Source organism: Megalobrama amblycephala, unplaced genomic scaffold (genome assembly GCF_018812025.1).
Source record: "Megalobrama amblycephala isolate DHTTF-2021 unplaced genomic scaffold, ASM1881202v1 scaffold201, whole genome shotgun sequence".
NCBI lineage: Eukaryota > Metazoa > Chordata > Actinopteri > Cypriniformes > Xenocyprididae > Megalobrama > Megalobrama amblycephala.
Genome location: NW_025953337.1, coordinates 151,500 through 167,864, shown reverse-complemented (window position 1 = coordinate 167,864; position 16,365 = coordinate 151,500). Strand labels below are relative to the sequence as shown.

Sequence of the window (16,365 nt, the reverse complement as noted above, 5' to 3'; positions counted from 1 at the left end):
TTATATATCGAGTTCCAAAAAAGTTTGCATTTAGGCAATTAATGTACATCTACATAATTTTTTTATATAAAAAATATTAAATTTTTATCTATAATTTTCACACCATTAATACTTAACTGATCTGTATATAAGGGAAAAGGCTCAGAAGATATATTGCCTGATAAAAGTTGAATAAGACCACTAGGAATAGCATCAAATACTACTGCAAACTCCTTAGCAGTTACAGGGATCTTATAATGACCAATTTCCGATTGGTCTGGAACGCAGCATAAGATTTGATGATGTCATCAGAGTTCGCCATACTTTGGCATTTGGTGAATTGACGCCACGGCAGTGCACTAGGACCCTGTCAATCGGAACGCAGTTCATGCCTCGTCTCGTATTTCTACAGCTGTTATGACCATATGAGAGAGAGAGAGAGAGAGAGAGAGAGAGAGAGAGCGAGAGCGAGAGCTAATCGAAAAAATACTTTTGGTAGATAAAATAGGAGCAGAGCGTGAAAAGTTATCAAGCCACGTCCCCCCGATAACGAGCCACTGAATCTGGCGTGAGATTCTAACATGGACTGGTGAGTCATATGCGCTGCATTCTCATGAAACTTTGAGACAAGTAAACAATAACGTAATACACGAAGTACTGTGCAGTATGTAGACCAATAACCATTCTTAGAAAATAATAGTCAAGACAAATCTTTATTGTCAAATGTCCAGAAAAATACAATTTTAATTCTTCGCAAGTCTAGGCCAATGTCTGTTCAATTGCAACAGATAGATTGAACCTCCTTTGAAGAACTTAAATTTAGATTAAAACATGTTAGAACATATTCACTTTTTGCAAGGGACCTCAAAAAGCCAAAAATCGTTCAGGATTTAACAAGCAGCAAGAAGTCAATAACACATTTAACCCTGTAAAGCCCACTGTTGCAGAATTACAACATCACTTTCAACAATTTTTAAAAAAGGCTTGCAAATGTTTTTTTTTCTCTCAAGACCACATTTACGTAGTTAATGGGTTCTATTGTTTGTCCTCACAATGCTATTGGATAGAATAAGTGTTTATAGGTCCAGTCATCTGGCCATGAAGTTACTCTACCTGCAGACTTCGCGTCAAGCTCATCTCCTTTTTTTACATGACTGGATTTGTCAAGATTCAAGTAAGTAAATTTCCTTACATATTTTTGTGTGTGTTTATTACAATGTCTAGAACACATATATATTTAGTTATTTTGGAAAACATTAATCAAATTTGATTTAGAGCTTGTTAAGTCCATGTTGTAATTCTACAACATTGGGCCAGAGTGGTAGTCAAAATAGCCTGTGCTCCTACATGTTAGGGGGAGAGTGGGGTAAAGTGAGACACTTTTTACATTTGCTCCCCTCTAAGCGAGCTAAAATGATATATCAGTAAAATTTACACATTTCCCATTAATTCAGGATGTTTCCTAGCCATAGATATTATCAGAATGTATTCAGGACGAAGGTCAGTGAAAATATGATTGTTTTTAAAAAAGTCATCTTGTGTCTCACTTTACCCCAGCTTAGGGGTAAACTGAGACAGACCAGAGAAATCAAGGGGGTAAACTGATCCACTTACTTTTTCCACTCTGAAACTACCATAACAACACAGTTCGAATCCTGACAGCTAGCTTGACAACCACACATTCCAGAACTAATGTCGGACTATTAACAGAATCATGGGGATTGGTCAATTAAGCACATTTTTTTCTAAACACTTGAAAGTAACTCTGAACAAAATCAAATACAACATAATATAATTCAAAACATTTTAATTAACATTCAAATGACAGATATAAGCAGTTAGATTAGAACACAGTCTGGGGGTCAGAACACAGGACCCTTAGGGTGCGTTCACACTTGTCATGTTTGGTTCAATTAAAACGAACCCTGGTGCGATTGCTCAGTTAGTGCGGTTTATTTGAACATATGTGAACGCTGCCCTAAAAAGAGACCCTAAAAAGGACAGAATCCTCACGCATGTCAGTTTTTCTTGTCATAGTTGTGAGTTTGCCCATCACAGGCATCAGACGCACGTCTCGTTTGTGTGTGTGACGGATGGATTCTTGCCGCTGTTTTGACTACTTTACACATGTTATAAGCTCTTCACAAGTTCCCAGCTGGCCAAAATACCATCACACGCAGGTTACCGCTGCTATGCACACACAACGAGCGCATTTACCTCAGCACACAGCATTGTTTGGGATTTTTGTTAAGTTCCGTCTCAAAATAGGCAATACGTCATAAAATCTGACCAATCACATTGTGAATGTATCCCTATGCCTCAAGGTTCGGTGTCTTTTGGTTTGGTGATAAAATTGCCAATCTGAACGCTAATCGGACCAGGACTAAATCTTCTTTGGTCCGGACCAAATGAACCAAACGAACCGAACTACAAGTGTGAACGCACCCTTAGAGCCAGCTAGTGTCTGGAGGTCAGAGCAAAGCACAATCAGAACCAGCTAGAACAGCCTGGGACTCTGAACACAGGACTAGACCCACCTGTATTAGAACATCAGCCTACTGTCATACTCTACAAGTAGGCCTACTCTACATTCCAGCCCTGAAGGTTACAGGGAAAGATGAGGAGCTGCTCTCTCCATCTCTCCAGGCCTTTTAGGTTGAGGCAGGTTCTTCACCACATCACCTTTAGGAACATGTGCCACATCATTCTCCTCGAGGGTTTTTTTTTGCCCCAGGTTGTCTTTCCTGGTGTTTTGCCTTGGCATGATTGCTTTTCTACAATGTTTATGACATTAAAAATAAAACAAATGTAATGTAATATTACATTAAAATATTTTAAAGACTCAGGGCCCTATTTTAACGATCTAAACGTAAAGTGTAAAGCGCACGGCGCAGGTGCACTCAGGGCGTGTCCAAATCCACTTTTGCTATTTTAACGACGGAAAAATGGTCCGTGCGCCGGGGCGCATTTTTGAAATGGGTTGTCCCTATTCTCTTAATGAGTAATGGGCGTAACGTTCAGTAAACCAATCAGAGTGTCATCTCCCATTCCCTTTAAGAGCGAGATGCGCTCGCGCCATGGCGGATTGCTATTTACATGGCGGAATTTGTTGGCGGAAAAGCTGAACGCTTTTCAAGCGAAGAAACCGATCTGCTCGTGCACGAAGTTAAAGCGCGCGAGCAGATCATCTACGGGACAAGCAGGAATCCACCACAGCTTCCCGAGGTGAAGAAGGCGTGGGATGAATTAGCAGTGATTGTGTCCTCGTCTTCTGGCATTAGATGTTTTGCTGAAATTACCTGTTAAGTGGCCAGTCAATCTTTCAGTCGTTTGCGTTGGATGCAGGCTTTCAAATAGCTCCGCGCGATGAGTCAGTTAATATATATATGTGTGTGTATTGGCACGATTGTTCAATTAATTAGCCAATTTCGTTCATCATTATAAGTAGTAATAGGCTGAATTGAAAATAGGTAGCCTAATTCTAATACACGCAATGACTATTCATCATTACATTTTTATATTTATGTAGCCTACACAATAATATTCTTTTACACTGTAATCCTTTTGTTTTTAATATTTGGCATGTTTGCGTTATGCGCATCCCTGTGTGTAATAAGTAAAGTCAGCGCGCACTGTGGACGCGCTCAGAGGCGCAGTTTCTACCAACGCGCTCTAACAAAAAAATATTGCGCCACTGACTTTAGACTTTAGACCAGGTTTGAGTTGGTCTATGGCGCAGTCTATTTTCAGTTCCTTAAAATAGCAATGCGCCGGCAATGCGCCTGAACACACCTCTTTTTTAGACCAGCACGCCCATGGGCGCACTAACTGGCGCAAATGCATTTACTAATTTAAGGACGGGGCGCTGAACGGGAAAACGCGAACGGCGCCGGACGCAAACTAGCAAACACACTTGCGCTGCGCCTTGCGTCGCATTGCGCCGGGTGTATTATAGGGCCCCCAATTTAACTTGTGCCTCATGTCTCACTTTACCCCAAAGCATTTGTCTCACTTTACCCCACCACTACATTTTAGAAAAAAACTATCTTTCTTAGCAATTCAGGCTAATCTTCAGCTAGCATCATCACATGGTTTTATATGTTGATAGTTCATCAACATGTATGATATAAGTTTTTCTACCTGAATCAGTCTGCTTTGGCACAACAGTTGATTAAATTGACCGCAAGAAAATTTACTTTTACATGCAAAAAAAATATTTTTGTGAAAAAAAACATGCTTAGCACAGCATCATGAGGTCCTTTCCTTCATGGCCAAGGGGAAATGTGAGGGGCTTGAAAACATAATTGTCACATAACCAAAAATGTGTTCCATTGCCGAGATACAGGGGGTGTCTCACATTACCCGATGTCTCACATTACCCCACTCTCCCCTACATAAGGACACTGCACTTCTCACATGGTCACAAATTGAAATTTAAACTGTTAGATTCATTGTAACTAAGTTCTAACTGTGCTTTTCTGTTATTTTTTCTGTTTCTGTTTTCTGTCTTTTCTGTTAAATTTGTACTTAGTTTAGTTTAGACCATAATTAAACACAGGAATAAACTGTATGTGGGATTTAAAACTCCATCATCCAGAGCAGTGAAACTCCCTGTATCTTTGTAGTTTATTTGTTTTTTAACTTCTAAATGATCTAGAGATCTTTTTTGAGTGTTGCCCAAGTAGCAGTTTATAGCATTAGGAGCTCTGAATGATTTTGGGGGGATGCCTTTTGCATTGTTCAGGGACAGGTGTGAATGGTCTTGAACATGAACCTGTAAGTGCTCTGGGGGGATGCATGTGTTCCTTTAGTATGATAAGTAGAGAGCATAATAGGCCAGCCAGACAGTATTGTTTGAATGTAGTAGTGGAATTTTGATGAGCATTTGCATTGAAATTATAATACTTTGATGGATAATACTTAGATCTCTACCCTTGACACATGGTCTACCACCCTGTCTATTCTTTCAGTTTATCTACTACAATATAAGACCCATTTGTATTATTCACTCATTAATTTTTTTTACTTTTTCCATTTTAGAATGCCAAGATGTCATCGGAATACCCCCCACTGGATGTACGTGATTGCACATTTCCCAGTAAAGACGAGAGGACGCTGTAGACACTGCAGTAATGGATACACAAATACACTGTAGCAAGTGCAATGTTCGCCTGTGCTTCTCAGATGAAAATAACTTGGGGACAGTCTTAGGGACTATCACTGTAAAACACAGACTTCATTCAAACCACATTGAAAGTGATAGAAGAAAAAGTTTTATAAATACAAATTTTTTCGATATTTTTATTAATAAATGCTTATTCATAAAAAATATGATTGTTGTGTGATTATTACTCATGATATATACTGTTATGGGGCTATGTAAGCAATCAACCCTGCAAATGAATGCTTAAATGCTCTGTATATCTGTTCAGACAAATTGAGTACAAATACAGAAAATCTGCTCCTATCTAGGCCCAACGTTGCAATATTACAACATTTCCCTAAAAACTTACTAAAAAGTAAAAAATTTGAAAAATCTTTAATTTCTACATCAGAGGCCTCCTAAAACAATATCTGAGAGGTCCAAAAAATTTTTGCTCTTTTTTTTTTCTATATTTGGGTTTTACAGGGTTAAACAAACAAAAACAACTATATAGTGTAATTCATGAAACATTAAAATACAGAAATAGTTGATTAAACCGAACTGACTAAATACAAAGACATTTCAAACACATTTCAGCCATATATTTTGACTATTTTATTTTTATTTTTTAAATTATTGCATCTTAGTCCAGGATAATTTATAGTGTTTCATATGTTTTACTATGCTATGCAAAGCTGAAAATACAATTTGTTACACAAGATAAAATGAAAATCTGTTCTCCTGAAAGAGTGATAGGTGGTTTTAGCATTAAGAGACATGGCATCCAATGCTCAGAATCCATTCCAATGGCACATGTCGCTATGCTTAGTGACACATCAAGTGGCTATGCTTAGTGACACATCAGGTGGCATATCCGGTCTTCATTGGCATGTGCCAGTGAATAGTTGGCATGTGCCACAGTCATGTTGTAAGTTTGTGGCACATCTGTATTCTGTGTGCCACTGAATGTTTTGTAATACCAGTGCTATTGTATGTTGTTTAGAATAACAACTGCCCTAGAATGGGCAGTTTGTAAAATCGATGCTATCTTTTCTGTCCATTCATTGTATTCAATGTCTTACGAATTGATAGCTGTCATTCATTTATGGCAATGGGCACACGGTGCACGCAGTAGACCATTGTTTCCCAAACTGGGTGCCGTCTGGCGAGAGCAGGGATGCCGTGTAAAAACTTCTTCAAACATTTTTAAATTTAAATGTTTTTAATTTTTTTTTTTTTTTTTTTTTTTTTAAGGCATTAAAAATATCTAACGCAACATCTGATTTTTTTGTGTCCAGGGGCGGAACCAGGGGTGGCCGTGGCCACCCATGGCCTAAGCTTGGCCAACCCTTTGGCCACCCCGCTCACAACTGCTATGTCTCTTTTTTTTTGTTGTTGACAAAAATTGCATTTATTTAAAAGCAGAACTGTCACAAAAAAACGGGAGACTTTTCAGACACGCACTCTAACTTCGCCTCAGTGCCAGGCGCAAGTCAAATGTGCACGGAAATGATACAGGTGCCGAATGAGCTTCAGCAGAACAACAGTGAACGGCGAAAGTCACCGTGATTTTGCCAAGTAAGACATGTTCCTGGATCAACATATTTTGTTGATCCTGGAACAACATTCCTGTCCGAAAATTTAGTCTTAACCCTATTCCTACCCCTAAACCATATCCTACCCATAAATTATCCCTAAAATCAGAGGGGAAAGATAGGTGAATAACATTGATGTAGAAGCACCTAACCCTGGTTGCAAGCCTAAACTTGACATAAATGGTAAACTTGTCCCTCAAATCTGATTGGTTGATTAGAATTTTGATCCAGGATCAACAAAGATGTTGATCCAGGAACATGTCGTACTTGGTGAAATCACGTTCGAACGGCGAACTCTGTTGGCCTATATAGCTTACGTCAATGTTTCTCAACTGGTGGGTTGCAAGACCGCGCACTTTCCGATCACGCGCAAATATGGTGCGCTGTATATTAGGCTACTCACTATAAATAAAGTGCAAAAGAAACTACGAGTATGCAACGTCGTAGTTGTGTTGTCAATTAAGTCATGAAATAACCAAAAGGCAATTAAAGCTGTGTTAAAACTGCATGAATGCATGTAGGCATATATATATATATATATATACATACATTCATGCAGTTTTATATATATATGCAGTTCAAAAGAGAACAATTTTTTTTCTTTGTACTGAGTTTAATTTAGGTATGATAAATTATTGTTGCAATTATTTATTTTGACAATACAGAAAGTTAAACATATACCCTGGTTTCACAGACAAGGCTTAAGCTAGTCCTAGACCAGTGGTTCCCAAACTGTGTGCATACCCCTGGGGGTACGTGAACAAAATTCTGAGTAGTTCATTTAATTCTACCCTACCTTAAAATAATAAAACAGAGCATGTATTTCTAACTGGCAAAATGGCGTAAATCCATTAAATGTAATCAAATTATCTCATCTTTTGCAGTCAAAAATCACTGCATCCACAGAAGCAGCATGCATATGATAGATTGCGTGCAGAGTCTGCTGCCTTAAATCGCATTAAATTACTGCCATTCTCGATAATGCACCTTTATAAAAGTTGTGATTTAACACTTACTCGCATGAAGAACAAATATAGACACAGATAGTGGATTGATATCGATTTAAGACTCAAACTTTCTTCGATACAAAAACATACCTTGTGTGAGTTCTTGTATTTAATGTTGATAACGAGCAAGAAAGCAGTTGTTCCCAAATATCCACATGACTGCAAACGTGACAATTATTATACAGGTCAAAAAACAAAATGTACATTTTAAACACAGTACTGTCAGCAGAGTACATTTACTTCGTTACATTTACTTGAGTACATTTTTGGAAAATGTGTACTTTTTAGAGTAGATTTAAATGTGGGTACTTTTACTTTAACTTGAGTACATTTCTAATGAAAAATCTATACTTTTACTTCGCTACAATGGGCGACGTTCCTCTCGTTACTTTATTTTAATGCAATACTGTATATTAAGAAATGCGTTGTTTATTCCAAGCGCGCCATCTCTTTTTTTCATGAACGATGCCCCATTCACAAATGAAATACTCTTTTGAATCGATTCTGTTCAAAGACTTGATCAAACAAGTTGGTAAAAAAATTTAATCTAAATCTAAATTGGTTCGTGAATCAGTTTGAATGATTTGTTCAGTTCCTGCATGCACTGAATCATCTGAGGCGGGTTCTCACTCGGAGTGTTGGATGAAGTGGCAGTGGACCTACAGTCAATTAAAAGCAAATCTGCAAGTACGTCCTATTGTTAGCCTGCAATGAAGATCTTTATTAGTTGAACTGCGTATGCTGTCTGTGAACAATTCCACAGGTAGGCCTATCGATTTCATTTGATTTCTATTCATACAGCCAATAGCTGACATTTTACAACCAAACAGATTATTAGGCCTACGCATTTCTTTACCGTTGTTTTGGACATATATCTTAATTTATACATTAAATAAGTGCTCATTGTTCAGAGAGTATGAAATGAACACCCGCCGTCCCGCGGTAATTTGTGGATAGCCTATTGCGCAAAGGCGGCGCCGGCGTATGGAGGACCAGGAGTGCCACTTAAAAATAAAAAGAAGAATCAATTAATTAATTAAATAATTATATAAAAATGTATATAAATGAATCACTTTTTATATGGGCAAATTAATAGACATATTTAAAGTTGTTTATTTAATTCCTGATTTTAAATGTAGTTTAATAAAACAATAAATTTTAAAAATCTTTTTTGAATATATAAATAAATAGACAAATTTGAAATGGGATATTTAATTCATTTTTTAAAAACGTAATCAATAAAACAATAAAAAGTACATTAGTAAATCATTTTAAATGCGCATTTAAATCGCTTTTTTAAAAAGAATTTGGCAAATGCTTTTCTTTCTCTATTTACCAAATGCTTTTCTTTGTTGGTTTGCCAAATGCTTTTCTTTATCCATTTGTCAATCGAGTGGTAAAATGCCATTGGACAGTACACACGTGGGAGCAACCAATCAACTTTCGCCTCAATTTGAAGAGCCAATCCTCTCTCACTTGTAACACTCACTGTCATTGGACAGTTAGTACGGTGACCGGGAGGGGACATGTTCTGTTCATTTAGTTTTGTCGTGGCCACAACATATAAACTTGTGGGAACGTAATAAAATCTTGTGGCCACAAGATATTAATTCGTGGGAACGGCCACGAGATCGTTTTGTCGAGGTAACGACATCCTTATGTCGTGGCCACGCCATGTAAAGTCATGGCCTCGAGATCATATGTTGAGGGAACGATATATTTTTCTTGTGGCCACGAGTTAAATGTGTAAACAACCTGCGCAACCATAGCAACCTGGAATTATCACAAATGGACAAAACCATAATAATATTTTTAATTAAGAAAACGAGAATGGAATTAAGAAATTATTATATTAACATAGTGCATATTATATTGTATTGCGCGCGATGTTGCAGACAGCATTCGTATGAAGTTTATAAATCAATGTTTAAATGTTGTACATTTTAATCCCACCGAACAGTCTTTTAAATCCATTCACTTATCGTTTATTTTTTATTTAATATTTTTATATTATTAGTTACATCTGTATATTTATTTTCTTTATTTACCCCTTCATTTCCCATATTTCTTTATCTAATTAATATTCTTTACTTTATGACTATTTCTGTAGCCTATTTCTGTAAATGAGCGTCTGTTTTCACTTGTAGCCCCTCGTGCCTGTGACAGCATTCAAATTAATTCAGAATTTAAGTTTAAAAAATGTGTTACTATTTTAGAATATTTTGTTTATTATTTGTATATAACCTATGAAAGCTTTATTTATGATTTTATTTTATTTCTGTAGGCGCACGGGAATTTTACAAGGAGTTCATTTACGGGAATATTTTATATATATATATATATATATATATATATATATATATATACATACCACCCTTATTTTTCATTCTTGATTAAAAATATTATTATGGTATTGTCCATTTGCGTTAATTCCAGGTTGCACAGGTTGTTTACACATTTAACTCGTGGCCATGAGAAATTATGTCGTTCCCTCAACATATGATCTCATGGCCACAACATAAGGATGTCGTTACCTCGACAAAATGATTTCATGGCCACAACTTATCACATTCCCACGAATTAATATCTTGTGGCCACAACATATTATCACGTTCCCACGAGTTTATATGTTGTGGCCAGGACAAAACTAAGTGAACCGAACATGTCTCCTCCCGGTCACCGTACTAACTGACAGTGAGTGTTACAAGTGAGAGAGGATTGGCTCTTCAAATTGAGGGGAAAGTTGATTGGTTGCTCCCACGTGTGTACTGTCCAATGGCATTTTACCACTCGATTGACAAATGGATAAAGAAAAGCATTTGGTAAATAGAGAAAGAAAAGCATTTGCCAAATTCTTTTTAAAAAAGCGATTTAAATGCACATTTAAAATGATTTACTAATGTACTTTTTATTGTTTTATTGATCTACGTTTTAAAAAATGAATTAAATATCCCATTTCAAATTTGTCTATTTATTTATACATTCAAAAAAGATTTTTAAAATGTATTATTTTATTGATTTATTAAACTACATTTAAAAACAGGAATTAAATAAACAACTTTAAATATGTCTATTAATTTGCAAATATAAAAAGTGATTCATTTATATATATACATTTTTATGTTTGAATTATTAAATTAATTAATTGATTCTTCTTTTTATTTTTAAGTGGCACTCCTGGTCCTCCATACCGGCGACCTGTTCGTCTTGAAAATGAATGCCTTTGCATAGACACAGTTAACCTGTTTACATGCGCCTGCCGCCTGCAGAAATATACATTTGATTACATTTTGGAGAACAGACGGAAGAAGATCCGTCAATGTGCATTTGATCATTGTTTGTGTTCAGATGTTCAGCGGTTATGAGTGCAAGCACATGTTAAGAGTTTTCTCTTTTCTTTAAAAAGTAGCTGTATACATTATTATTATACAAAGCAAAAGACATGCAATGATATTCGGGTTACAGATGCCAGAAATAATGCTAGTCTCTTCTGTGTTTGTTGCAAAGATATCTAATTATGATAATAATAATAATAATAATTTGAATATCTATCTTAATAACATACTATTGTGGTTACATAGCCTACATACACAGCTCATAAGTTTGGGATGTGTACGATTTTTAATGTTTTTAAAAGCCGTTTCGTCTGCTTACCAAGGCTGCATGTATTTAATTAAAAAATACAGTAAAACAGTAATATAGTGAAATATTATTACAATTTAAAATAACCGTTTTTTATTTGAATATATTTTACAATGTAATTTATTCCTGTGATCAAATCTGAATTTTCAACATCATTACTCCAGTCTTCAGTATCACACGATCCTTCAGAAATCATTCTAATATGATGATTTGCTGCTCAAGAAACATTTATGATATTATCAATGTTGAAAACAGTTTCAGGATTCCTTGATGAATAGAAAGTTCAAAAGAACAGCATTTATCTGAAATACAAAGCTTTTGTAACATTATACACTATACCGTTCAAAAGTTTTTCAAAAGAAATTGATACTTTTATTCAGCAAGGATGCATTAAATTGATCAAAATGGACAGTAAAGACATTTATAATGTTACAAAAATTATATTTCAAATAAACGCTGTTCTTTTGAATTTTCTATTCATCAAAGAATCCTGAAAAAAAAATATTGTACACAAAAATGTTGTACAATTGTACACAATAAATGTTCCTTGAGCATCAAATCATCAGTCTTCAGTGTCACATGATCCTTCAGAAATCATTCTAATAAGGAGTAATGATGCTGAAAATTGAGCTTTGATCACAGGAATAAATTACATTTTAAAATAGAAAACATTTATTTTAAATTGTAATATTTCACAATATTACTGTTTTTACTGTACTCTGCATTAAATGCAGCCTTGGTGAGCAGACGAAACTTATTTTAAAAACAATAAAAATCTTACCGATCCCAATCTTTTGAGCGGTAGCATATACATACAAAGTAACTAGTAACCAGCTAATTGAGTAGTTTTTCATTGGATACTTTTTTTACTCTTACTCAAGTAACTATTAAGATTATTACTTTAACTTTTACTTTGAGTAAATATTTCTACAAGTACTTGTACTTTTACTTGAGTACAGTTTTTGGATACTCTACCCACCTCTGACTGTCAGTATTTACTCTATTTTGCAACGAAAAAAATAGTTCTAACGAAAACCACAGCAGAACTACAACACGTGTCTGTGTTTCACAAAAAAATTCTGTGGCTTTGAACGAATCGTTCGATTCAATGATTCATTCACAGTGACATGCTGCCACCTACTGGCGGTTTTAGTTTAATATTTAAACTTATTTTAAAGGTGCCCTAGAATTAAATATTGAATTTACCTTGGCATAGTTGAATAACAAGAGTTCAGTATATAGAAAAGACATACACTGAGTTTCAAACTCCATTGTTTCCTCCTCCTTATATAAATCTCATTTGTTTAAAAGACCTCCAAAGAACAGGCGAATCTCAACATAACACCGACTGTTACGTAACAGTCGGGGTGTACGCCCCCAATATTTGCATATGCCAGCTCATGTTCAAGCATTAGACAAGGGCAGAATGTCTGGATGATCACAGCAGAATCATCAGACTAGGTAAGCAAGCAAGAACAATGGCGAAAAATGGCCGATGGAGCAATAATAACTGACATGATCCATGATATCATGATATTTTTAGTGATATTTGTAAATTGTCTTTCTAAATGTTTCGTTAGCATGTTGCTAATGCACTGTTAAATGTGGTTAAAGTTACCATCGTTTCTTACTGTATTCACGGAGACGAGAGCCGTCGCTATTTTCATTATTAACACTCTGAGGTCTGAAGTATCGCCGGCGATACCACCGCGTTTTTTTTCTTAACAGTGTGAAAGAGACTCAAAATACTCTGTCAATGTTGCACATACAATTAAGAGTTATACACCATTTAATCTGTGGAATATCTTCTTTTATTTGTGTACACTCAGAGTAAAAACAAAATGTTGTGCTTTTTGCAAAATAAAGAAAACTAACATGAAGCGTGATCTCTCGTCTCCCTCTGAACAAACTCCAATCTGATAGTTCTCAGAAAATGAACTGTAACTTAGTGAATACTAATCACAAAAAAATTAGACTTATGTCTAAAAAAACATTGAAATTTGAGGTTTTAAATCGTGTAAATCAAATCGAAAACAAATATTCTCTGTTTATGTAATCTGTATGAAAAGAGAGCCATGTCAGAAGTCCTTGATTCAGCTCATTATCCGCTAATGCAGCCACGCCCACGGAGCCAGCGCTATTCAGACGCAAATTCAGTCAATACATGCATACATCGTCTCAATCGTGTATTTATTGTCTTGAAAAGTGTTTTGAATAGCCATAGTTAGCGATCTCTGGCCTCTGTTAGTTCAGTTAGTTCCTGGATTGCCTATTCTTCTTTAGCTGGCATTTGTAGACTAAAGGTGCACAGAGCGCCCTCCGGCTGCAAGTATGAATTGAAAACAGTATCCAGCGCTCATAGTAATGACAATAAATCCTGAATAAATATTACTCCTCTGTATAGAAAATTGACAAACATATTTCTCCAAATGTGCATGCTTTTAAGCTAAAAGCCTGTATGAAATACCATAGAGGTAACATAATTGTTCAGACACTTTGCATCACAGAAATACATTATATTTTAAAGTATATAATAGAATACCATTATTTTAAATTGTAATAATATTTCACAGTATTGCTGTTTTTTCTGTATGTTTGATATACACCACATGATCACAGAGGGTTTTTTCACAGCCTACCTGACTGAAAGAGCTCATTATTATGCAAGTCATTTCAGGTCATTATTATGTGATTCTTTTGTCTTCTCAGGTGAGAATCACCCATTATTCATGATGATTCACGCCTCCACGCATACTGTGTTTCTTGACCAAAGTTTTAGAAAATTTAAATCTCTCTATTGTTTTATATGAAGGAGCAGGCAGCATAATTTTTACATAATTTTGAAGCAAAAACTGTAGTCTACAACCTCCAATACCCAGAAGTCTTGTGAACACAGATTTAATATTATTTTTTTGGCCTTATTTCAGTGACTTAAGTTTTTTGTTTTTTTCAATAACCACGCATAAACGTTATTCCTTCAAAAACACAAACATGTACATACATCTTCCTCACATATTATGGTAGCCTAGTTTGTGCTGAATACAGTGTAATGACACTTTTGTCATTAATATGTTTATGAACAACTGAAAAAAACAAATGTCAGGGCATGTCAAAACTTCTCCAGGCCCCAAATCAGCCTCAGACTCCAGGGGGTTAAACACTTGTAGTCTGTATAATGCATAAACACAACTTCATTCTTTATAAATCTCTCCAACAGTGTGTAATGTTAGCTTTAGCCACGGAGCACTATCAAACTCATTCAGAATCAAATGTAAACATCCAAATAAATACAATACTTACGTGATTAGACATGCTGCATGACGAACACTTTGTAAAGATCCATTTTGAGGGTTATATTAGCTGTGTGAACTGTATTTATGCTGTTCAAGGCAAGCGCAAGCTCCGGGGGCGAGGGAGCACGAGAATTAATGGGGCCGCAACCTATATATCGGTGCATAGTTAATGATGCCCCAAAATAGGCAGTTAAAAAAATGAATACAAAAAAATCCATGGGGTATTTTGAGCTGAAACTTCACAGACACATTCAGGGGACACCTTAGACTTATATTACATCTTTTAAAAAGATGTTCTAGGGCACCTTTAAACTTGTTTTACCATCATTGTATATTTCTCAATTGAACATTTTTTTTAATTTAAAACATTATTTATTTTATAAAGTTATTCATGAAGGTAAAAATAAGCACTGTTTGTGAAACCAGGCCTTAGTGTTTACTTTTTCGGTTAGTTTTTTGAAACAGACAAACTCAGAATTGTTGAAGTTCATTGATCACACATAAAATTCAAAGAAGGTTGAATAATCTTTGAACTATGTAGTTATCTGCATGTCTCATTCATGAAGATGCAACAATGGAGAACAAGCTATTGGGGGTTTTGAGAACCAGAACAAGCTGACTGAGCAAGTTGAAATTATAGTGTGAGCCCCTTTATTAATATGCCTGGAGGTGAGGAATGATTTTTTTTTGTTGTTGTTTGTATGTTTGTTTGTTTTAAATGGTCCAGTTCACTCAGTATTCCATGATTCAATTCACTATCTAAATTACAATTAAGTACAAATTAACTGTATTCAGTTGTGTTGTAGGCATAGTCCAGTACATTATAGTCAGACTCATTTTTATGTTGAAATAATGAAGATTTCTGTGCCACCCACCCAGACTGGTTGCTGGCCCCTGCCTGGCCACCCCTATGAAAAAATCCTGGCTCCGCCACTGTTTGTGTCATACTTTGGCTAGCGTTACATTACTATATGATCATGCTCTTCTTCATGCAAATGCTTTTAAACCATTCAAGCGTGACAAGGCAAACGAGAATGCGTGTCAGAATCGAGTTTTCTTTCTCGCTTGAACAGATAACACACAAAATTATGCCAAAATGTCCATTTTGTCTAGTATCTTCATAAGAGCAGTTAAATAAGTATTAAATGAATGTAAAGAGTTGTGAGAAAACGGGATGCGTGTCAAATAGGTGTCGTGTGCAGCAGCGGCGGCAGATCTTAAATTGACAGCAGACACTAATGCTCCCTAGTGAAAAAATTGTATACTTAAGCACAATTTATTTGTATATACTTTAGTATAATTAAATGTATTTGTGGCACACTATAAATTGGTATACTTAAAGTCTGCTGAATTGATACAAACCCGATTCCAAAAAAGTTGGGACACTGTACAAATTAATAAAAAAGTACAAATGTACAAATTAATAAAAAAGGAATGCAATAATTTACAAATCTCATAAACTTATATTTTATTCACAATAGAATATAGATAACATATCAAATGTTGAAAGTGAGACATTTTGAAATGTCATCCCAAATATTGGCTCATTTTGGATTTCATGAGAGCTACACATTCCAAAAAAGTTGAGACAGGTAGCAATAACAGAAAAGTTAAATGTACATATAAGGAACAGCTGGAGGACCAATTTGCAACTTATTAGGTCAATTGACAACATGATTGGGTATAAAAAGAGCCTCTCAGAGTGG

At 35.6% G+C, this 16,365-nt stretch overlaps 1 protein-coding gene across 1 annotated transcript in view; it reads left to right on the top strand.

The window, feature by feature from the left end:
- The first annotated feature begins 314 nt into the window (after positions 1–314).
- adprh (ADP-ribosylarginine hydrolase) overlaps positions 315–16,365 on the top strand; it is a 145,102-nt gene continuing 129,051 nt past the window's right edge. The window contains exon 1 of the mRNA XM_048179509.1: positions 315–568. Coding sequence (XP_048035466.1) covers positions 561–568 — 8 coding nt within the window. The 5' untranslated portion in view covers positions 315–560. The remainder of the gene's footprint in view (positions 569–16,365) is intronic.